Source organism: Neofelis nebulosa, chromosome 7, assembly GCF_028018385.1.
Source record: "Neofelis nebulosa isolate mNeoNeb1 chromosome 7, mNeoNeb1.pri, whole genome shotgun sequence".
Taxonomy (NCBI): domain Eukaryota; kingdom Metazoa; phylum Chordata; class Mammalia; order Carnivora; family Felidae; genus Neofelis; species Neofelis nebulosa.
Genome location: NC_080788.1, coordinates 136736734 through 136760319, shown reverse-complemented (window position 1 = coordinate 136760319; position 23586 = coordinate 136736734). Strand labels below are relative to the sequence as shown.

At 52.1% G+C, this 23586-nt stretch overlaps 1 protein-coding gene across 1 annotated transcript in view; it reads right to left on the bottom strand.

Annotated features, from left to right (window-relative positions):
• Window positions 1-23586, bottom strand: part of RIN3 (Ras and Rab interactor 3) — a 123133-nt gene that overhangs the window by 54293 nt on the left and 45254 nt on the right. The window contains exon 3 of the mRNA XM_058740104.1: window positions 14278-14395. Within this exon, the coding sequence (XP_058596087.1) occupies window positions 14278-14395 (118 nt within the window). The remainder of the gene's footprint in view (window positions 1-14277; window positions 14396-23586) is intronic.

The following is a 23586-nucleotide window of genomic DNA, read 5'->3' as shown; positions in this document are numbered from 1 at the left end:
AAATTTTTTTTTAATCTTCATTTATTTTTGAGAGAGAGACTGTGTGAGCAGGGGGAGGGGCAGAGAGAGAGAGGCAGACACAGAATCGGAAGCAGGCTCCAGGCTCTGAGCTGTCAGCACAGAGCCCCAAGCGGGGCTCGAACTCATGAACTGTGAGATCATGACCTGAGCTGAAGTCGGACACTTAACCGACTGAGCCACCCAGGCGTCCCACGTCCCCCCATCTTTAATGCCCTTCTGCCGGGGGTTCTTCCCCAGGTCTTTTAGATAAAGGCCAAGCATCAGGACCTGGGAGCACGCTGCCCTGGGATCGACCCGGGCAACGGTCCCTGTCTTTGCCTGCCCCTTCCTCCCACACACCTCGTACTCCAGGCAACTAAGCTTCCCTTGCACACACCCCGGCATCCTGTGACTCCATGGCCTTTTTTGGACTGGCTGGCAGCCTCCCATGCTCCTCCTCACTCCTCCCCCTGGGGTCTCACTCACCCTCCAGCGTTGGAGCTCTTTCTGCCAATTGCAGTAAAATCCTAACACTTTCTTAATATCATCTTCTGTGTATCCCTATGGCCTAGTGTCCTTAAACTGGGTAGATGAATAAGTGCACGCTTTATACAATTCTCTAGTTATGTAGTGTGTGTGATCCTTGCACCCCAAAGCAGGTAGAAGTCTCCTCGAGAGCATAACCATGTTTTGCACTCAAGAGCAGTACAGCAGAGTGTTAAGCATACATGTGGGGGAGCCAGGCTGCTGGGTCTAAACCCTGGACCCACCCCTTATTCGCTGTGACCTCAAGCAAGCCACTTAGGCTCTCTGGGCCCCAGTTTCTTCACCTGTAAAACGAGGATCATACTTGTCCTGGTTATCTATTGCTGAGTAACAAACCACTTGAAAAATTCGGCAACATAAAACAGCCATCTTTTTGCAGCTCATGGTTTAGTGGGTCAGGAATTTGGGCAGGACTCAGCTGGGAGATTCTTCTGCTCATGGCACTGACTAGGTCACTTGGTGGCATTCAGCTGGGGACTGTCCTGGTCCAGAGGATCCAGAAGGCTTCCCTCATACCTGGTGCCTTGGCAGGAAAGGCTGGAAGGCTAGGCTCAGCCAGGCCCTCTGGGGCTTTGCTCCCTCTCTGCATGGCCTCCAGGTGGTCTTTCCGGTGTGGTGGTCTCAGTCATCAGATTTCTTACATGGCAACTCAGGACTCCCAGAGTCCAAGCAGAAGCTGCCAGTTCTCTTAAAAGCTACACAGGGAACTGGCATACTGCCCCTTCTGCTTTCCTCTGTTGGCCAAAGCAGCCCCACGCCAGCCCAGATTCAAGGGGAGGGGTTGTAGCCCCTTGATGGGAACAGGGTCAAAGAAAGGACCGCCATCTTGAATCTGCCACACGACAGTGTTTATATCTTAGGGCTGATGTGCAGATCAAATGAGTTAATTCATACAAAGCGCTCCGCAGATGATTGTTTTCAGTATCCTACATCCTTAGTCTCTCACTGTACCCAGGAAAGGCCCGGGCACGCAGCAAGTTCTCAGTAAATATTCTGTGTCGTAACTCAGTAGAGGAAGAGGCATATGGAGAGCATTCTAGGTTGGGCTGTGTAGAGGGAGCTTCCTGTACCAAGCCCTGAGCCACATTCTCCACACTCGGGGTCACCTGGAGTCCTAAGTCAGTGCAGTGAAAATGGGGAGAGCCCAAGAGAGCAGAATTAGCACCAACCCAGCACACAGCTACGTGTGCCAAGACCCCACAGGCCCCTCTCCCAAGCATCCCCCCAAACCCGTATGTTATAGCCGAGGAAACTGAGCTCAGATGGGCTCAGGCTCTTGTCCACATTCAACCAGGGCCTGAGTGACGGGCTTCACATCCAGGTCTGCCTGGATCTGTTGGTTCCTTCTACTACAGCCAAGAAAACCACGGAAAATGCTCTCTTCTCAAAGACTGACAGGGCTTTGGTCCTCGGGACTCTGACACCAATAAGAAGGAGGCTCTCAGCCTCCCACTAGAAAGTACCTCATGGTCTCAAACGTGACCTTGTCTGTGACCAGCTTGCCGTGTCACGTGATCCACGTGGTGTCTCTGGGAATCTGTGTCCCACCTGCTGGGCCACCCCGACTCTGATGTAGTTCCTATTTCTACACACAACCAACACACACGCACCTGCCTGTTTTAGAAAAAAGATACAGCTGGGGCATCCAGGTGGCTCAGTTGGTCGAGTGTCCAACTCTTGATTTTGGCTCAGGGCATGATCTCACGGTTCGTGAGTTCAAGCCCCACAGGGGGCTCTGTGCAGAAAGTGTGGAACCTCCTTGGGATGCTCTCTCTCTCGCTCTCTCTCTCTGCCCCTCCCCCACTCATGCTGTCTGTGTCTCTCTCTCAAAATAAGGAAATAAACTTAAAAAACATAAATAGAGATACAGTTTTTCATATAAGAATTGTTAACAGATTGCATGTAAATGCACACTTCATATCTACATCTACACACTCCAGGCTTCAGTTTGGAAAGCCTGCACATAGACATCAGCCCCCAATGGTTCTAGAAGGTGGGCACCCATTTTACAGATGAGGAAACCGAGCGGCAGCCTGCTGGCAAATGTGTAATGACCAGCTCTCTCGGGAAAGAAGCCTCAATTTTGTAGCAGTGGCCAGCTCCCAGCATGTAAGCACTCCTAGTATCAAGCCCAGAGTCGGGGAGCAATGTGCCTGCTCACATCGCACAAGCCGGAGCGAGCTGTCTCCCGTGTGCCACCAAAACCACAGCTCTGAGCCAAATCCACTTTCAGATGGTTGTCATGAGGCAGAACCATCAAAAGGCCTGGCACTCAGGTGACCCACTGACTCGAGGGACACGTCCTCCACACGGCTGTCCTTGTTGAAACCACCTAGTCCCCTTCTGCTGCCCTGCGGTCCAGCTCTGGTTCTGTGCCATGAACACAAAGGACTCGGACATAATTTTAGCTTAGGCCTCAGATTCGGCGGGTGATTCCAAAGTCCTTAGACATGCTCGATGATCGCCCGCACTGCCTCCTTCTCCTCCACCTCCTCCTGACTTGGAGAGCCTCCTGCGTAAGGACCACGGGAGATAAGACAAGAAACAACCTGGCTCAGGGGGAGGCACGTTGAACGTGGAGGTGACAGCCTGGGTTCAACCCCAGCTCCGTTCATGGGCACGATTTCCTCAGTGGCAAAATGAGGGTCCTAACATCTGCTTCCTAGGGCTGTGGTGAAGAGGAACGGCTTCTATAAAAGCCCATCCAGTGCCTGGCACACAGTGGGTCTAGTACAGTCCCTGGCACACAGTGAGTGCGTTACAGTGGCTGGCCCACAGCAAGTCCCCAGTAACTGGGGCTAGAGTTACATGAGATTTCATGGTGGGACCTAGTTACTGGGGAACTGGGTCTCACCTGGGGGCTGCTCAGGGCAGTCTTGGACTGAGAACAATGCCGACATTAAAGAACATTCCAGCAGGGGAAGTCCTACTGGGGCAAGTTCCTTAAAAGTTTCCACTATGAAAACCAAAACCAAGACAAACAAACAATAAGCACAACACAGCGTATGTGATAAGATCGGGACTGCTGAAAAAGCAGTGGAAACTATTCACTGAGCCTCCACAGACAAAAGGAGATGGACACAAAGAGCCATGGAAGACACCAGTCCTTTTCTACAGAACTTTCCAGAAGGTCTCACCTCTGACTTCTTCCTTAAATAGTTTGGGCAGAAAGAAGAAGTTGGCGGGACAGGCATCATAACGTGGCTTCCCAAGAGGCCAGCCCAGCTGCCTAGACACGGAGAGGCAGGTGTCTGCCTCAGCCACGGCAAGGCTTTAGAAAAATCCAAGTGCTTGGGATGTCTGGGGTCAGGCAAACAATGAATAGCACCTTCTCTCTGTGTGGGGCTTTGTCCTTCTAAGGCACTTTGCATCCGTCTCTTGCCAGGTGAGGTCAGGGATCCCTCCCCCCAGGAGTTCCAGAAACATCAAGTGACTTGCTGAAGGTCACGCAGCAAGTGACTGGGAGAGCCAGATTAAAACCCAGTTCAATGACACCGACCCATGGCTTTGCCCAAGCTCCCACCGGCCCTAACGCTGCTCACTCTTCCTAGTGGTAAGCCATCTCGAAACTCCCAGAGGTGCTCCAGAGGTGCTCAGAGGTAGCAACTGGCTTTCTCTTTCAGGAGAAAACCTAAAACTTGTAAGAACATCTCTTCACACGTCCTGAACTTGGGGAAATCCTCCTAGAGCAAGCCGAGCCTCCACACAGGGTCGCCAGGAGAGCCACAAAGCACTTGGCTTTGTTCCTTCCACTCTTGTCCCAACCCACTCAACTTCCCCAGCGATCTTTTTAAGAGCAGCATCTGGTCTTATCATGGTCCTCAATAGATCCTAGCTACATACATATGCGAATGAATGAATGAATGCAGTGTCACTCTTGCATTTCTGCCTGGTTTTAGGTGTATTCACATATGTCTTCTTGTCTGTTCCTCATAACAATTTCCTTATAGGCATCATTCACTCCATTTGTGGTTGAAAGTGAGGCCCAAGAGGGGTGCCTGGGTGGCTCAGTTGGTTAAGGATCTGACTCTTGACTTCAGCTCAGGTCATGATCTCATGGTTCATGAGTTGGAGCCCCGCACCGGGCTCTGTGCTGACAGTGCAGAACCTGCTTAGGATTCTCCCTCTGCCCCTCCCCAACTCGCTCTCTCTCAAAATAAATAAATAAACTTAAAAAAAGTGGGGGGGCGCGCCTGGCTGGCTCAGTCAGTTAAGCGTCCGACTTCGGCTCAGGTCGTGATCTTGGAGTTTGTGAGTTTGAGCCCCGCGTTGGGCTCTGTGCTGACAGCTCGGAGCCTGGAGCCTGCTTCGGATTCTGTGTCTCCTCCTCTCTCTGCTCCTCCCATGCTCACGCTCTGTCTCTCTCTGTCTCTTAATAATAAATAAACATTTAACAAAAAAAGGAGAGTGAGTCCCAGGAATCAAACATCTTGCTATAGTTCACAGAGCTAGTTTAGTGGGAAAAGTGAATGTAAATCTAGATTTTCTAACCCTAAGACCCAGGCCAAAGGGAAAGGCGGGAAGTCAGGGAAGGGGGAGGGCAATTCACCTTTTGTGAACACCTCCTGTGTGTAGTGTGAGTTTGCCATCACTAGGAGTCCATTTCACAGTTGAGAAAACCAAGACTTAGTGAGGCAGAGTACTGAGCAACACTGCCAAGACCTCACAGCCAATGAAAACAAAGGGATTTGAATCTGGGTCCACTGGGCATGAAAGCCCACCCTCTCAGGCCTTCTGGACCAGGCCATCTCTCTGTTCGAGTGTGAGGTGTTATCAAGCAGCTGACCAATGGCCTGGTGTTTGCTGAACACTTGCTACAGCTCCACTCTATGAGGGCTGTGGGGACCACATCTCTTGTAACACACAAACCCTCGGGAGCTTCCAGCCAGTGGGGGAAGAGGAGATAGGAAAATGTGGAACAGACAACGAAGGCCGAAGGGATTGGGGAGAGCATCCAAGGACAGGTGGCGGGGGCTGAACCTGGTGAGTACAAGGGAGGGGAAAGAAAGGGGCAGGGTGGTTCCAGATGAGGGCATAGGCATTATTACTCTCCCAGGAGGGCTTTACACTGGGGGGGAAACTGCCCTGAACAGGCAAGAACAGGAGAGCACATTAGGAAACTTCACTGTCCACCCAAGGAGAGGGCCCGGGTGAGCGGTGGGCCTCAGGAGGATTTTGACAGTCAGAATGAGCCTCTTCTAGAACAGGTAGGTTCCCCCTCCTCTGCTATTTCAGGACAGCCAGGACAAACCAACTCCCACTCCTTGCAGGCTGAGGCCTGACATTTCACCACTGTAACATCACTACTATAACTTTTATTCCTATTGAGAACTGAGACGCACACCTTCACGGCTGTGAGCACAATTTTATGGTGATGTTAGTCTTTCACATGTTAGTATAAATCTGTTTATTGGCTAGAGAATTTCCAGAGAACACGTTTTCCCAGGAGGTGGCAGAGGGAGGCAGAAACAGCTAGGAAGGAAGGTGAGAGTCCCAGATGCAAACGTTGAGCTAAGATAACCCACATTCCCCGCTCTCCAGTGACAGAAAGCCCAGGACCCCTGACACTTCTGTAGTCACCTCCAAAAGAGGGGTGGCTGCACAGAGAACCCTGGCTCTCTGAAACAGTTGGGTTGGACTGTTTTCCCCTGGACAGATTTTCGGAAGCTGCAAAGCCCCTGAAGGTGGTGGCCATTGTGCACACGGGCCACCCACTCGGGCCTGGTGCTGGCATGAAACCTTCACTCCCACAAACCCATTTCCCTCTCTTCCCCTTCTCTTGCCTCCAAGGCCCTGTGTTCTAGAAGTTTCTCTCATCTCTGTCAAAACTTCTTCCTGTGTCCCACTTCTTCAGGGCGAAGTGAATTCCCGGCAGTCCCTGTGTTGCTGTGCCCCAGAGAGGCGGTGCAGCACCCCGCCTTCTTAGGAGGCTTCATCCACTGAAAGGGCCTCTCCTCCCACCCCCCTGCAATGGCCACTCCAGGCCCCGCCCCTTTTCTTGGCCCTGCTGCCCTGCCCAGTTCCCACCTGCCACTGCCATCGCCATCGAGGCCCTTAACTCGGGCAGGTCTCTCAAACCCTCACTCCTCCTGCTCCTACTGCCCCTGGCAGGGAGGGCCGTCCCATCCCCCACCCACACAGCCCAGCTCTCTTCAGAAGCACCGATTTCATCCGGGCACTTCCTGCTCCAACTGTGTCCATGCCTTCCCAAGATGCTGCAGAGCGAGACCCTGACACCCGGGGGTGGTTGTCAAGGCCCATGGTGACCCGGCCCAATCCCACCTTCGCAGCCTCATCGTCGATTTGGCTCCCCTCATCACCTTACCCCCAACACCGCCCACCCTTCCCTGAATCTCTTTCCTGCGTCTGAGCCCTGCAGGGTGTGGTCTCAGTTTCTCCTCCTCACAGTGATTTCCCAACCTCACGGCCCAAGGAGTCCTGGATGATATCTCCCTCAGCCAAAAGTAGTCTGTTTGGGGGCACGTGGGTGGTTCAGTTGGCTAAGTGATGGGCTCTTGGTTTCAGCTCAGGCCATGATCTCACAGTTTGTGTATTCGAGCCCCGCGTCAGGCTCCGTGATGACAGTGTGGAGCCTGCTTGGAATTCTCTCTCTCCCTCTCTCTCTGCCTCCCCCCCGCTCAATCTCTCTCTCTCTCTCTCTCTCTGTCTCTCTCTCTCTCTCTTAAAATAAATGAATAAACTTAAAAAAAAAGTAATCAATTTTGATGCCTCCAAAGTACCCACTCACATTCTGGCACTTACGACAGACAGTCTAGCCTGCACTTTTGGTTAAGTGTGTGTATGAGTGAGTGTGTGTGTGTGTGTGTGTGTGTGTGTGTGTCTGCCCTATGGATCCGATGTCAGGAGCCATGTCTTACAGAGCCCATCGTAAGTGTCCTTCTTCTGAAGCCATCTAGAACATATTCAATTGGTTGTGTCGTTGTCAAAATGTTTAATAACTCAGAGAAAGCTCATGGTAAAATATTTAAGTGAACAAAGGGAGGCTAAAAACTATATGCACCACCATGATTCAAAACACATTCACGGCAGGTGGCAGGGGGGAGGGAAACAGGCAAAGGGGGTGAAGAGAACACTTATTGTGAGGAGCAGTGAGTGATGTACAGAAGGGGTCAATCACTCTATTGTACAACCAAAACTAACGTGACCCTGTCTGCTACCCATACTGGAATGAAACAAAAATTTTAACGCATTAAAAAAAAAAAAAAACAAAAGAAATTCATCAAAGTTTTACAATAAAGTTCCTGGAGTTAAATGATCCAATGGTGTGGTTTTTTTTTTCCCTGGACCAACCCCAATTTTGGAGGCTGAGAAGGGAACTGCTGAAACCAGAAAGAAACAAACTGTGGTTAGCTTTTAGCCCAAACCTCCCTGGGTAACAACCGCTGTGTGATAAAAAGAATGAATCAGCCTCTTAGAGGAGTTCTCTGGAAACAAGGCATTGCAGGAAACAATGGTTTTGAGGTGTAAGTTGATGTTTTTCAATCCCCACAGCAAATGATGACTGGTAGTGTTTACTGAGAGTGCTTACTCCATGCAGACGCTGGGACAGCTCTTCCTCAGAAACATCCCCACGCCGTCCAGGGGACAACACGGTGATGTTGAGAAAGCTACTCCAATTCTGATGTCAGTTCCAATGGGTCTCTTTCCCCACCGCACCAACCGATTCTCCTCCACCAGCCCGGTGTCCTATGATTCAGCTCAATTCTGATGCTGTCCCCCTGGAGGTGGCGTCAGATCCCACAGGTTAAAGGCTCAGTCCCGAGAGATGGCCTCCTGCCCCCACCCCTTCAGATGCTAATTACAAGTCCAGGTGCTTGTGGCCAAACAGTAACAGATGGGATGTTCCAATGACTCCCTTCTTGGGTTCAATTAATTTGCTAGAGCGGCTCACAGAATCCAGAGAAACATCTTACATATTAGATCACCAGTTTCTTATAAAATGATATAAATGATGAATAGCCAGATGGAAGAGGTTCACAGGGCAAAGTATGTTGGCCCAATCCAAAAGCTCTTTGAACCCCATCCTTTTGAAGTTTTATGGAGGCTTCACTACACGGGGATGCCTTGGCCATGCATCAAATGATTAAACTGTCGGCCGCCGGCCATTGGTGACTGATTCAAACTCCAGCCCCTCTCCCCTCCTTGGAGGTCAGGGTGTGGAACAGAAAGTTCCCACCCTCCAATCACGCAATTGGTTTCCCTGGCAACCAACACCTCACGCCCCCCCAGCCCTCACTGAGGTCTTTGTGCAAACTCTGGTGTGGTTGAAAGGGACTTGTCATGAATATCAAGACACCTTTGTGGCTCCTAACACTCAGGAAATTCCAAGGGTTTGGGGAGCTCCGTGCCAGGAACTGGAATGGAGACCAAACATATATTACTTATTATAAATCATGATAACATGGCTACGATGCTGTTGAGTGCTTTCCTCCCACCAGGCGATACTGTCCCCCATCCCTACATGTATTCACGCATCGACCCTCCAACAGCTGGTTCTTTAGCAGGTGCACCCATTTTGTACGTGAGGAAACTGAAGCACAGAGAAGTAGCTTGTCTGAGGTCCCAAGGTGACAGAGACAGAATAAAGATGTAGAACCATCTGCCTCTCCAGAGCGCATGCTCTCAAAAGAGCTCTGCTTTGACTAGAGTGTAACTCACTACTATGGGAGTACTGCCTCCCCGAGAAAACATCACGAGCTTGCCTTGTCCTTCCCAACCCCGACATTAACGACGATCGTTCCTTCCATTTTTATGGACTTGACATGCTGTGGTCCAAATATGGGTTAAATCTCATTCTAGGATGGTGGGTCAGTTGGTGAGGGGCTCAAACCCAAGAGCAGCAGTGCAAATCTCCCGTGTGGACCTCAAAGGCATTCTGGTCCACACAGGGCCATCTGGATGACGCTCTGACGTGCCCATACATACAGATCTCTACTGCCCAGGAACACTTATCTAGAATTTCTCTCCTCCTTGGTTTAAAGGTTCCCCTAGTCCAGTGGCAATAACACATCAGTGCCAATCAGCACGACATTCCCCAAATTTACCAGTGAGGTGGGCTTTGTTCCTAATCACAGGTGGATCTATCAGCTTTAACTACTTGGCCCCAAACCACAGACCTCAGAGTGGGAGATCTGTTCAGGGTAGAAGAAACCCTGCCTGAGCTCAACACGCCAGCTTTTCTAAAGCCAGGGGGTCAGCCTGGGTAGCAGGGAGTAGGCAGGGAGCACCATGGGGCTGCCCCCGAAACGGGGCCTGTGGCTCAGACTGAGTGCCAGGCAGTGGCTTTCTGTAGGGGCCAGACCACATCATCCGTCCCTGTCTGATGGTTCCTCTTCTGGAGACAGGGCCAACTCATTTTCTTTTTCTTTCTTGTCCTTCTTTGTTTTTGTTTTTGTTTGGCAGCCAGCAGAAAAAATGCCGTCACATGAATGTGTCAGTGTCACCATCTTCAAGGGTGCGGATGAATGAAAAGGGGCTAGCTTTTCATTAATTTCAGCCATTTCAGCTGGCCTAGCCTCCGTCCATCCTGTAGCCCGCTCCTGTGTTCCCTGCGTCCCCGGCCCTAGTGCCTTCTTCTGCTGGTTCTCTGCCCCCACCTGCCACGCACACACAGCTGGCCTCTGAGGGTCCCTGTGAAGCTAAGTGGTAGCTTAGCTACCCAGACACGGCAAAGCCTTCTTTTTACCTCAGAGCGGAACAGAGGTAGACTGGGGGTGCAGGAGATGGTGATGCCTGCTCGGAGTGGTCACCGCCCCTCCCTGCATAGAGCGCAGACAGCAGCCGCTGCTGCTCAGGGCTGTTCGTCCCCACAGCATCACTAGCCTGAGCGACTGGGTCAGTGTTTTGCAAAGAACCTCTTTTTTTTTTTTTTTTTTTTTTTTTAATTTTAAGCATTTATTCATTTTTGAAAGGCAGAGAAAGACAGAGCATGAATGGGGGAGGGGCAGAGAGAGAGGGAGACTTAGAATCTGAAGCAGACCCCAGGCTCCGAGCTGCCAGCACAGAGCCTGACGCGGGGCTCGAACCCACGGACCGCGAGACCATGACCTGAGCCGAAGTTGGCCGCCCAACCGACTGAGCCACCCAGGCGCCTTCCAAAGAAACTCTTAACAAGGAAGGAGAGGGGGATCCAAGCACACAGAACCACAGAGGTGGTCCAAGTGAGCCTTCCTCGTGGGGCCACGGGTGAGGCTGACCTCCTGTGTTTGGGGGATCCCCTCGTCTCCCTCCTTTGCTTGAGTTGCGTGGGAAATCCCAACAAAAGGCCCCAGTCCCAGGCCTGGGCCTTCCCCTTGTCCACTTCCTCCTCAGGCTGTCCCCTGCTGCGGCCACCAGGGCCACAGGGGGACTCAAAAGCTTGGTGGCTCCCTCCTCCCACAAGGGACTACGAGGCGGGCGCACACGTTGGATGGGATTTACCCAGAGCCTGGAAACCTCTGTGTAGGCTCATTCCACTCTTCCTTTTAGCGTAATCTTGCAGGAGAATTAGTAATAATAATAATGATAATAAGGCCCAACAAATATGATTATAATCTTCTATTGTGCTCTCGGTACTGTCCTAAGTTATTTATTTATTTATTTTTAAAGTTCGTTTATTTATTTGGAGAGAGAGAATCCCAAGCAGGGTCCACGCTGTCAGCACAGAGCCTGACTCAGGGCTCGAGCCCACTAATCATGAGATCGTGACCTGAACCGATACCAAGAGTCGGAGGCTTAACTAAGCCACCCAGGTGCCTCTGTCCTAAGTAATTTAGACACACTAATTCCTGCAAGCACCCCTATGAGGGAGACACCATTATCCTTCCCATCGTAGAAGCCTGGAGAGGCTAAGTAAGGCCTGGAGAGGTCACACAGGTAGTGAAAGACAGAACTGGGATTCAAACACAGGCGGTGGCTTCTGTAGTCTGTGCTCGATCACCATGTTAAGGAGACAGGTACTGAATGAGGAAAGAGACCAAAAAGATCAGAACGGTGAATCAAGGAAGCACAGAAACACATCATCTGGTCCATTCTTGATGTTGTCTGGGTTCAGGAGTGTGAGGTTTGGGGGAGCGCCAGAGTAATATACAGAAAGAGCCAAAGAAAAACACATACAAACTTATAGATGACATCTGTGCGGTCACAGTGAATGGACACAAATCATGATTGGAAGAGTTATGTCACAGGAAGGATTTGGGGTTTGGGTTTTGATGGTCTTTTCGGCAAAGTTGAGCACTGAGTGTTTCAGAGTGGGAAGTGAGATTCTACCACACGGTCCTGGGAGGAAGATATGAATCTGGAAAAGGGAGCTAAGTGCCTTGGTTTGTGGCTTGGGCTCCCGATTGGAAATGAGACATTTGCAGCCAGACATGACATCCTGGTTCCATTGGGTAGGACTTATGCATGCTTTCTGACCAAGTCCCCAAAGGCCAGGAAGTGTAACTGGGTTGGAAAGACTTAGAAGTGATTACCCTGGAGCTAGGGCGGGGAAGCGGGAAGGAAGCGAGGGGCAAAGGAGAAAAGCAGATCTTCCAGTCTGTCAGTCCAGCCGGGTTCCCCTCTCCTCTGAGAAGCCTTCCTTATCAGCCTGCCCTTGAACAAAGCTCCCTCCATGCACTTCTAGAGCACATGCCCACCTTCAGCTACTTTCTCCATGCTGGTGTTGAAATTCAAGAGCACAACCGGCTATCAGGTTTCTAAAGGACTGCAGGTAACTAGTGCCTGGGCAGGCGAGTCTTTGAACCCGGCTGATGGTCAAACACGCACCCGGGGTCTGTGCACCCCCAGGCACCTGCTGAGAACATCCAAGAAAGGGCCCGGGTTCTTGGAGAACAGTAGGAGCCCCAAACAACCTCCCCCTTCTACAGTCATTAGAAGGCGCTGTATACCCTGGCTTGGGAAAACTATGACCCTCCTTCCTCTTTGAGACCCCTACACTTTCTTCCTTGCTGGACACTGCGGGACAGAGGTCACTGGTTTGCTATCTAAAGTAACAACCCCACGTACTCTACCCCCTCACAGACTCTCAGCCTTTCACCAAAATCCAAGTCCTCTGCTTCTGCCTGGGCACAAGCCAGGACCACATTTCCCAGTCTCCCCTGCAGTTGGGTGTGGTCATATGACCGCACTCTAGCCAATGGAATGCAAGCACAAGTGACACACCCATTTCCTGCACAAGACTCTGAACTGGGAGGCTGCCTGCTCCTGCTGCAGAGCCCCCCGCCCCCCCCCGCCCCCCCCCCCCCCCAAAAGAGCCTTCCCCGCTGCTGCTGAGGAATCTTGCACAGGAGCAGACACTAGCCTCTTCTGGGCTTAAGCCCTGACACTTTTTGTTGATATTGAGGCAGCTGGCTGATCTACCCATTTCCACATTCTACACAGCAGGGACTCTTCAGGTCAAGGTCATCCTGTATTGTTCCCTGTTTACCATCTCCTCCTTTCACCTGAACATAAGCCCTGAGAGGCTGAGGCTGTGTTTTGTCCCATGTTGTGGTCCCAGTGGTAGAACAGCCCCTGACACAGGGGAGATGCTCAGTAACCATGTGCTGAACATAGAGTGAGTCAGGGTCTCTGTGGAAAGGCCCCTTGAGCAACCTCCTTCTGCTTTCTCATCCACGTCCACCTCTGGAGCTAGGAGATTAGCTTCTAAGCACACTAATACCCACCGGTCTCCCCTTTGGGACCCAGCCCGTGTTCTCTCCTTGTTCCTGCTCTCCTGGAATCCTTCCCACCTTCTGCAGTCACCCCTGCCACACTGCACAGCAAGTGTGTGTCTGCGTCCCTCCCACCCCCACCAAGCCCCCAACCCCCCAACTAGACTGGGAGACCCTTGAGGCCAAGAGCCTATTCATCTGTGTATCTGCTCAGTGTTGGGCACAAGTGTTTCCTGAGAAACAACCACTCCAGAATATTTAATAAATATCTCAAAATATTTATTATATTTACATGTTATATAAATACATATTTACGAAATATACTTCATACAGATTTTATTGTCTTCTTTAACTCTTTTCAGTCTGTTTCTAACTAAGGGTAAAAAGCTTTCCACACCCTCCGGATTTTTAAGAGGACCTAAGCTGGATGCCTGGAATATTCTATAGATTCTTCTAACTCCTAGGCTTTTTGGCTCTTACTACCTGGCATGGTCTGCGAGAGGCCCGGACCCTTTCACTGTGTATCAGTACAAACTGCCCTTGATCAGAGGCCCCAAAACATTTTCCCACGGGCCCCAGGCCTGCTCCCCACAGCCCTGTGCACGCACAGGATTTCCGTCTTCCAAACTGCCTGCCCATTTGACCCTCACCAAGGCCCAGTGGCTCAGGCAGGACAGTGACTGTTACGTGCATCTGACAGACGAGAAAATGGGCTCAGGGAGGTTAAGTGACTCGTCCAAGATCAAGGTTGGGGTGTGTGCCGAGCTGTCACTAGGACCAGGGATCCAGACAGTTCCTCTCCTTTTCTTCCATTTCTCCAGCCTGAGCTAACCAGAAGAAGCTTCACGGCGGCCAAGAGGAAGCAAAGCCAACAGGCTGTGACAGGGGTGAGCGGAAATACATCAACTGTGAGTGATAAACTGAGTTCACAACAAACCTGGCCAGGTAACTCTGGGGGGCTGAAAGTCCCCCCAGCCTTCCTATTTTAAACCCCTCTGACCAGATGGGAGTGTCTGTGGTGTAGCATATTCTGCTGCTGCTGCTGTGTGGTCAGGGGCCAGCACAGGAAGGTACTTACTCGATTTTTCTTCTTTAATGGTGTATTCGAGCACCTCGGACGAGCTGTCGTTCAGGGAAGGGAAGTGGACACAGAGCACCAGGTGCTTCAAGCTGCTGTCCCGGCAGACCAGGAACGTCTACAATGGAAGGAGGGGGCAGCTCCATGAGTCAAAGATTTGGGTGAAGGTTAGAAGGGCAGCAGTGAGCTGGAAGTCATCCAGAATGTTCCAGAAACAAGGAGGCAAGCATCCCTCAGGAGAACTGGGGATTCTGCCCCAAGAGCCACGTGTCACCTGGCCCATGTCCCCTGCTCCTGAGTCTCCATTTCTCATAGGCCCACAGAGGGGGGGGCGGTCAACTAAGTCAATGTTTCCTAAAGAATTCTGTATTGTAGACACAGAGTTTGATGGGGGTGTTTAAAATGCGGATTCCTGTGCCCCACCCCGGGGATGCTGGTTGGATGGGAAGGGTTCAGAATGGGCTGATTCTGATATGGGTAGGGGTCCGGCATATACACACAGAAAAGCTCTAAGGTAGGGGCAGTCATGTTGATTTTCAAGTCACACCCCAACATGTATGCTCACCTCCACCCGTCCCCACCCTGAGGTCTAAAGCCTCCCCCACTCAGGTCCCAACCTCCTGGGCTAGAGCGTGGAAGACCAGGAGTCTGGCCAGAGATGCTGAGGGAACGCTGGGGAACAGGGCCACCAGGGCATCCCCGAGAATGTGGCCCCAGGGATGTGGACCCGGGCACAAGACGCTCTGGAGAAGCATGAAAATGGCACGTTTTCCCTTTCCCCACCAAGGCACACTGTCCTCTCTCCCCTTTCATGATACTCCAGATTCTCTGCCTTCGTTATTATAACTGTTAAGAAAACATTATCCTAATATTGATTAATAGAAGCCCACACCTACTGCCTCCCTAGTCTGCCTCAGGCTTTAACCCCAGGTGATTAGATTCCGTGATCTCACTTAGTTCCCTTATTAAAGCTATGGGGGGGGGGCGTTGCTATTATTATTATTATTATTATTATTATTTTAAAATATTTATTTATTTTTGAGGAGGGGAGGGGCAGAGAGAGAGAGAGGGAGACAGAGAACCTGAAGCAGGCTCGGAGCTGTGGGCTTGAACTCACAAACCGTGAGATCATGACCGAAGCCAAAGTCAGACGCTTAACTGACTAAACCAGTCAGGTGGCCCTGGAGGGTGTTATCATTATCCCCATTTTAGAGAGGAGGAAGCTGAGGTAGAGAGAGACAAGTAATGCCCTTCGACTTGGATCCTGGGCACTCAGTCACCCCCATACCCCCTGCACCCGGCCCAGAGAAACTGGGCTCCTTTGGGAGCAGTGACACAATGAGCCCATGAGTCACTCAACTGTGGTTGGAAGTTTACCAGCCCCTCTCCTGGAGCAAGGCAGAGTGGAGAGAGCATGAGAGCGTGGAGCGGATGGGAGAGGACAGGCGAGGACAGGAGGGAGGCTTCTGGGGGTGGAAATGCAGGTGACATGCTGCCTGCAAATGTGCCCCAGCCTGGAAGCTGGCCTTCCCTAGCGGACCCAGCAGAGGCTGGCTTACCTCTAGAAGCCTTCGGCAGCCCCCACCCTGCACGCAGAGAGGACGCCTGAGCCCCCTGCACGGCCTTGCCTTACGCAGAGCTGTGGCATCGCTGAACCGATGTGTTCACCTGAACCCGATCTGGCCTCAGGAACACACTGTCTTGCAGAGAAAAGGGTTTATCTGGCCTTTGCTTCAGAGGCCCAAGGTCAAGCTGTCTTCCGCCTGGGCTGGATGGGAACCAGCAGTGTGTGTGGGAATGTGAGGGTGAGTCTGTGGGGGTGTGGGGGTGTGGGGGTGGGGGAGTGTAGTATAATGAAAAGGGGATCTGGTCTTTGTCTCAGGTTCCTGGCACAGGGCTACAAAAACCCTTGGAATTTCCTGAGTGATAAGTGTCCTTTATTATTCATAATGAGCCGTTTTTTTGACTGTACCTGAATTCACACTAACAGGTGACTCATGGCAGCCCTTGGTGTCAAAGGAGGGGCTGGCCACAGAAAAACCAGCGGGGGTGGGGGGTGGGGGGTGGGGGTGGGGAATGGAGGGTTGGAACTTTCAGCCCCACCTCTGCCTCTCCGGGGAGCTGCAGACTGGATGGCCGACATGTTAGTCGGCCCAGTCATGCCCAGGAGATAAAACTCCGTGGAGATTTCTGGTTGGTGAACACATAGATGTGTCAGGGGTGCTGTGCCTGGATTCCACCAGGGGGAGGGAACGGGAGCTCTGTGCGCCCCTCCCCACCCCAGACCTCACCCCTATTCGTCTCTGTCCCTAGCTGCTCTTGAGTTGTGTCCTTTAGAATGAAAGGGTCAGCAGAAATAGAGTCTCTGCAGTGAGTTCTCAGAGTCATTCAGCGAATGATCAACTCTGAAGGGGGGCCGTCATGTTTAAAGCCAAGTCAGAAGTCTGGGTAGCCTGGGGACCCCACTTGTGTCTGGCGTCTGAAGTAAGGGCAGTCTTGTTGGGGACCCTGCTCTTTAACCTACGGGGTCTGCACTCACTCCAGGTACTTAGTGTCAGAACCGGGTTGAATTGTAGGACCCTCACTGGCGCTGGAGAATTGTTGTCAAAGCATTGAGTGAGTGAGTGAGTGAGTGAGTGAGTATGTACGTGGTGGGGGGGGGGGGTGGTGAGTGTGGAATGAGTGGACTCCGGGCTGCCCCAGGGCCTCTTGCCTGGAGCTCTGGGGAACAGGGCACGGGAAGGAAGGCCAGTGTTTTCCAAACTGTGGCTCATGACCCGTGAGTGCAAATGCCACCAACTATTTTTATTTTTTCAAATAGAAGAGAAGATAATCAGGATGCCTATAAGAAGGATGAACTCGGTCAGAGAGTGAGAGAGAGAGAGCGAGAGACCGACAAAGGGCCAGGGCTGTAGCCCCAGCATATATTTCTTCCTCTACTGGCATCGCCTTCTTCTTGGACTATTGTGACCCCACGCTGAGCTCTCTCTTGGTTGACTGCCATGACAAAGCACGGGTGCCAGCCTCAAATGGGACCTCCTTGTGCCCTGCAAGCTCCCTGGCTCTTTCACACCCAGCACGGACTTATTTCTAGATTTCTCCACTCTGCTGACACATCAGCCCTGTGCTCCACCCCTATGTTTACGGAAAGGAAGAAGATAACTTCTCCAGCTGGGAGGAGAGTCAGTCTGTCACAATCTGTATTTTTCTTGGGCTCCCGGAAGGCCCTGAGCAGCCAGTCATGAGCTCAGTGGCCCTGGGTGGTTCTGTGGCTCCCCTGAGCCTCAGTGTTCTGATGTGATCTGTAAATGGGGAGAATAACACCAGACTACCCAGCAGAAACAAAAAAAAGAGCCAAAGCCCCGCCCCTCCGTATTGGAAGCCGCAGAGATATTGCACAGGGAAGCACCCAGTGGGACAGTCGGGTCTCCACAGATGCTCACTAAGGATTCATTCTCCATTTGCACCCCCCCCCCCCCAGCTGGGTTTTGGTTTTCTGTCTCCCGGTCTCGGGCTCCACCTAGAACTGAGGATGAGTCGGCCACGCGTGTTTACTGTGCAAAGGAACCAGGAGGTGCTTCCCTGAGAGCGTGGTTCAGTCGACGGTGAGGAGCCAGAAGCTGAAACCGCGGCTGACGTTTGTGCTCTTTGCCACGTTCGTCCCTTACATTTGGCCTCACTCGTTCTCCCCACAGCCCTGTGAAGTAGGTACTGTTGCCATCCTCTTTGATGGGTGAAGACTCGGGCTACAGAGAGGAAAAACAAACCCAAGGCCACGCAGACGGGAAGGGCAGAAGGAAGACGCAGACCAAGGTGTCACCAGGAGCGGCTCACTTATTTATAGCCCTCCTGTCTGTGTCATCTGCTTTTTGAGGGGCAGGGGCGTGGGCAGGGGTGGAAAGTCCCCCAGGCTGGACTCTGACAAGTCCCCAGTTCTGAATGCCCAACACCCACTGTTTCTGCATGGCCACAAAGTCTCACATGGCACTTCCCTCTACCATGGCCAAGTCCTGGGGCTCTTGTCTGAAAAGCCAAGGTAAGGCACTGGGGAAAGTTTGGGGGGGGGGCGGTGCACAGAGAGGCTGCGGGCTAGTGGGGCCATGAGGGAGGGGGGCACTGACAGGGGTCTGCCTGGGCCACTGTCCTTTGGACAGTGTTCTGTGTTCCCCTTTGGGGGGGTTTAGCTGCTCAGCTAGTCACAGGGTCCCTCCTGGGAAATAGCCACAGACCGCACTCCAGACACAGTGTCGCTGTGCAGCCAAGTGAGGATAGGCACGATAATGCATATTATAATATTCTAAATAACCATAGCAACTCCTGCAAGCATTCTAGGTTATGGTGAGTCTCCTATGCTTAGACTCGGCAGAGTCCGGCCAAAGTCAGCGCCGGGAGGAAGACCATCTGTGCGAGCTGTCTGTGAACCCCTCACCCCCAGCCTCACGACTGGTGACCACGACTTCTACTCTAAGGAGGTATCGCCCGCGATGGTTGCTGCAGGTGAGTACGTAGGAGGCCGCAGTCCTGGATGGGCCCCTCAGAGCTCGTTCTCCCACACCTCTGGGGGGTCCTGTGTGCAAATTCTCCAAGCCCCCTTCACTTCTCGTTCTGCCCCCGCTGCGGCTAGCTTTTTAGAGATACAGTGGGACCCAGAACCCAGCTCTGCTACTCACTAGCTGTTGGATCCACGGGCAAGTTCCTTTCCTCTTCTGAGCATGAGAATGACAACATCCACCTTTCGGGGCTGCCGTGAGAATTGCTGATGACGTACATAAAACACCTGACACCCGGTATGCACTTAATAAATAAATAGTGCTAATAATCTTAATTATTACAGTAGACTGCTACCATTTACTAAGCACTAAACCACATGCTAAGGTTGTTACAGGCATAATCTCATATGATAAATAAATAAATATTTGAGGGATGCCTGGGTGGCTCAGTCGGTTAAGCATCTGACTCTTAATCTTGGCTCACATCATGATCTCTTGGTTCATGAGATCCAGTCCTGCATCAGCCTCTGCACTGACAGTGCGGAGCCTGCTTGGGATTCTCTCCCTCCCCACCTCTCTCTCTGCCCCTCCCCTGCTTGTGCACTCCCCTCCCCCTCTCAAAATAAATAAATAAACTTTAAAAAACATGAGTTATTAGTAAGATGGTTATTATGTATCTTTTTCCAAAGGCAGATATAGGAATGAGGACGCAAAGACTGTTCCCCTGCATGGGGGATTAAAAGTGGCCACAAATTCTTGGCAGCTTCTCTCATCAAACTCCCCCACACCTGGAAGGGTAGCCTTGGGGCTTGCTTGGACCAAAAGAACGCAGCAGATGGGAACTCTGGAGTTCCGAGCCTAGGCTTTGAGGAGGCAGGTCAGCTTCCGTGTTGACCCTTTTGGACCATAGGTGTCACGTAAGGACATCTGAGTGAGTCCGCTGGAGTCACGCGGCCCAGCCAGCAGCCCACCCCCAAGGGCCAGACAGGTGAGTGAGCCCGTGTCAGGCCAGCCAGCCCCAGCCCAGCTGCCAGCTGACTGCGGCTGCGTGGCCGAGCCCGGGTGAGACCAGCCGCGGTGCTCAGCAGAACCCAGCCCGGATCGCTAACCCACAGAACTGTGAGCAAATCAAACGGTGACCATTTTAGGCCACCGAAATTTCAAGCAATTTGTCATGCAACAGTAGGTAATGATACAGCCATCCGGGGTATGGACTTGGGCCTCATCCTTTGGGAACCCCCTCCTCTCTTCTTTCTGTGAGGAGCCATGGAGGGGCCCCCGAGCTCTCTGGAGGCAGGGGTGGGGGGATATTTGAAGGCCAGGAACATGCCCAGATCCCCACTCTCCAGCCAAAGAAACGAAGACCCAGCAATGCAAAAAGACCTCCTGAGGTCACATCAGTCGTTAGTGGCAGAGCCAGGACGAGAATGCGAGGCCAGTGACCTTCAGGCCACAGTTGTGACCACTACAGTACACGTCCTCCAACGCCACCAACCCACGTTGTCAACCGAGCATGCGTCCTATGCCAGGCACCAGGCTAGAGGTTTTAGGTACCTTGCAGGAACTCCCTCCCTAGGGTCTGGAGTATTTTACCCATTGTGCAGATGAGAAAAGTATGGGGGCAGGACCAGCAGAAAGAGAGAGAGAAAGGGGAACGTTCAGAGCGTTGGGCTTTGGGGCCCTTCCACGTACAACTTCAGCCTGCAGCTCTAGGGCCAGATAACTCTGAGTTCCGTTCTTAGCTCAGCCACTCCGAGCTGTGTGGTCCCTCTGGGGCTGCCTCTTCCTCTGGAAAATGGGATCATGATAGTTCCTGCTGGTGACAGTCGCTAGGAGTTAGCTCCCCGAGAACTAATCTCTTCCCTTTCTTGCTAACCAACCCCAATTCTGACCTGGGTGCAACGGATCCTGCCTCAGGAGATGAATCATGTTTGGTCAAAGCCAATCATGGTTCTTCTGCTCCTTTCTACCATTCATCCCCTTTCCCAACCTCCCTTGCAGTTAGGGGTGACCAAAAAGCCATCTAAAAAATATTTGTTCCCTGGCAAAAACACTGAGTCTAGGAGAAGAAAGCTGTTTGCCTGTGACCACCTGCCTTTGAATGGGTGAGATGGCTGGAGCTGCAGCTGCCCTTTTGTAACTATGAGGTGACAAATCTGAGGACACAAAGCCAACACCTTGAAGATGGGGGAACAGAAAGGTGGAAAGACCCTGGGTTCTAAGGACATCGGTTAGCTGCTAAACTAACCCTGGGCCCCAACTTCCACATTCCTCATTAGACAAACAGTCATAGCTTTATGGCTCAAGTTACCACAGGCTGGGTTTGCTGTTACTTGAAGCCAAAAGCATGCCTGGCTGACGCAGTACCTCAAGTGACTATCAGAAGAACTGCACAGGTGCCTTCCGGAGAATGCCTGCTACATAATAAGCTCTCAGTATTTGGTGCCTCCCTTCCCCAGAGACCCCCTACCTGCCTCCGAGCCCTGAGGGCAAATGGCACAGAAACCCCTACTGTACAGAGGTAGCATTCCTATCCTCCACTGTTTGTGAATGGCTCCATGAGTCAGAAAGGAAGCATGTGAGGCCCCAGGCACTCGCAGCGTGGCCAGGTCCAGATGTCAGGCCTCAGCCCAGAGACAAGGATAAGCTCAAGGTGGGCAGTGAGGGAACAGGAGGTGACAGGTCCAGCCTTCTTTGTCCACCTGCAGGAAACCTGTGCCTGTGGGCTGCCCGGGGTCATAACGAGTGCAACAGTTCAGTCTTGCCCTCTGTACCATCCACCGCCACTCCTGAGTCTTCCCCCGTTAACCAGGCCACCAACAAACCTTGCTGTGTCCCAGCGTCCTCACTCAACCTCTCTCCTCTGTGGGAACAAGTACAGTTTGGTGCCCCGTTGGGCCGACATCTGAATCAGCCCACTCCTTCTGTGCCCTCTTCCCAACCCCCCCCCCCCCCCCCCCCCCCCCGTCTTAAAAAGTTTGTTTATTTATTTAGAGAACCAGCGGGGGGCGGGGGCAGAGAGCCATGGGGACAGAGGATCTGAAGCAGGCTCTGAGCTGTCAGCACAGAGCCCGACACGGGGGTGGAACCCATGAAGTGTGAGATCATGACCTGAGCCGAAGTCCGAGGCTCAACGGACGGAGCCACTTAGGCATCCCAGGGGGTCCAATTTTCTCTAAAGAGCTAGGGTTCTCCCGTCCCCACGCCCAAAACAACAGTGGGGTAGTGGTCAGAGCACTGGGCTGCAAGGCAGGACACTGGGTGTCCCTCCTAGTTCCGACCCTGGTTTGCTGTGTCCTCTGGCAAGTCACTTCCCCCCTCTGAGCTGGCTTTTCCAGTCTAGGGAGGGCCAGGGGGTGGGAGGGTCCCACAACTCCTTCCTTCCAGAAGATTCTCTCCCAGCATCAGTGCCCTGGGAGCTTGCCCAGATCCTGACAGGCTTGCACAGGGCGTTTCACGGGTAAATGCCTGCAGTCCACGAGGCTGCAACAGACGGCTGTAGGAGCCTCTTCCTGTCTACCCTTAGCCAGTGTGGGTTTTTGGAAAGCCCAACTGATTTCAGTAACAGCTGGACAGAATATGCTTCGGGAGAGAACTATGCAGTCACTGCAGGCCCTTCCTCCTCTCCAAATAACTATATACAAACCCAAAGCCCAAGACACAATAATGATTTTATTTTTATGATCCATTTTTGGCCTGGACAATCCAGAGCTGTCTGCTTTTCTACTTCTGTTATTTTAGGACTATTTTCCCATTGCTTGGGGAAATTTTCCAATCATGCCCATCCGAGCAGTAACAGAAGTGGCTGGTCCTTCCCAGAGGCCACAAACTCAGGGGCTGCCATGGCTCTAGAGGCCACTCTGGACACATGACCCACGTTTCCCGTTACTGATAATGAAGTGGTGGCAAGGCATGGAGTGGATGGAGTTTCTCAATCCTGGCTGCACATCAGAATCACCTAGGAGCTGTTAAAATACGTTGGTGCCTGAGCCCTTACTCCAGACCAAAAAAAAAAAAAAAAAAAAAAAAATCCCCATTTCTGGGAATGAGGCCGAGACATTGTATTTTTTTTTTTTTAAGTTTATTCATTTCTGAGAGAGAGAGAGACAGAGCATGAGCCGGGGAGGGGTAGAGAGAGAGGGAGACACAGAATCCGAAGCAGGCTCCAGGCTCCAAGCTGTCAGCACAGAGCCCTATGTGGGGCTCGAACTCACAAACCGTGAGATCATGACCTGAGCTGAAGTCGGACGCTCAACTGACTGCACCACCCAGGCGCCCTGAGACATTGTATTTTTTTAAAGCCTTTGAAGGCAGTCAGTTGGTGGCTTCCAATCGCACTTGACCATTTAGCAGCTATTACTCAGGGCAGGCTCCTTACCATGGGCGTTGGGTTTCCTCAGGTGTAAAATAGAAAGCCCGCCCCCTGTTCTGCAGGGCTGTTGGAAAGATGACAGATGGTGTGTGGCACACAGTAGGTCTGCCCTAAGTGTTGACTGTGCCTCCCTTCCTGGCCCCAGCACCCTGAAGGGGCAAGAGAGGGGCTTCCCTGATGCTTTTGCCGAACTAATCTTTTTAAGTTTTTTAATTTATTTTGAGAGAGTGCGTGAGCAGGGGAGGGGCAGAGGGAGAGGGAGAAAGACAATCCCAAGCAGGCTCCATGCTATCAGCACCAAGCTGGATACAGGGAATGATCTCACAGTTCATGAGATTATGACCTGAGCTGAAGTCAAGAGTCAGATGCTTAACCGGCTGGGCCACCCAGGCACCCAACCCCTTGCCAAACTCACCTTGAACGGAATCGGTATTCCTTGACTCACAC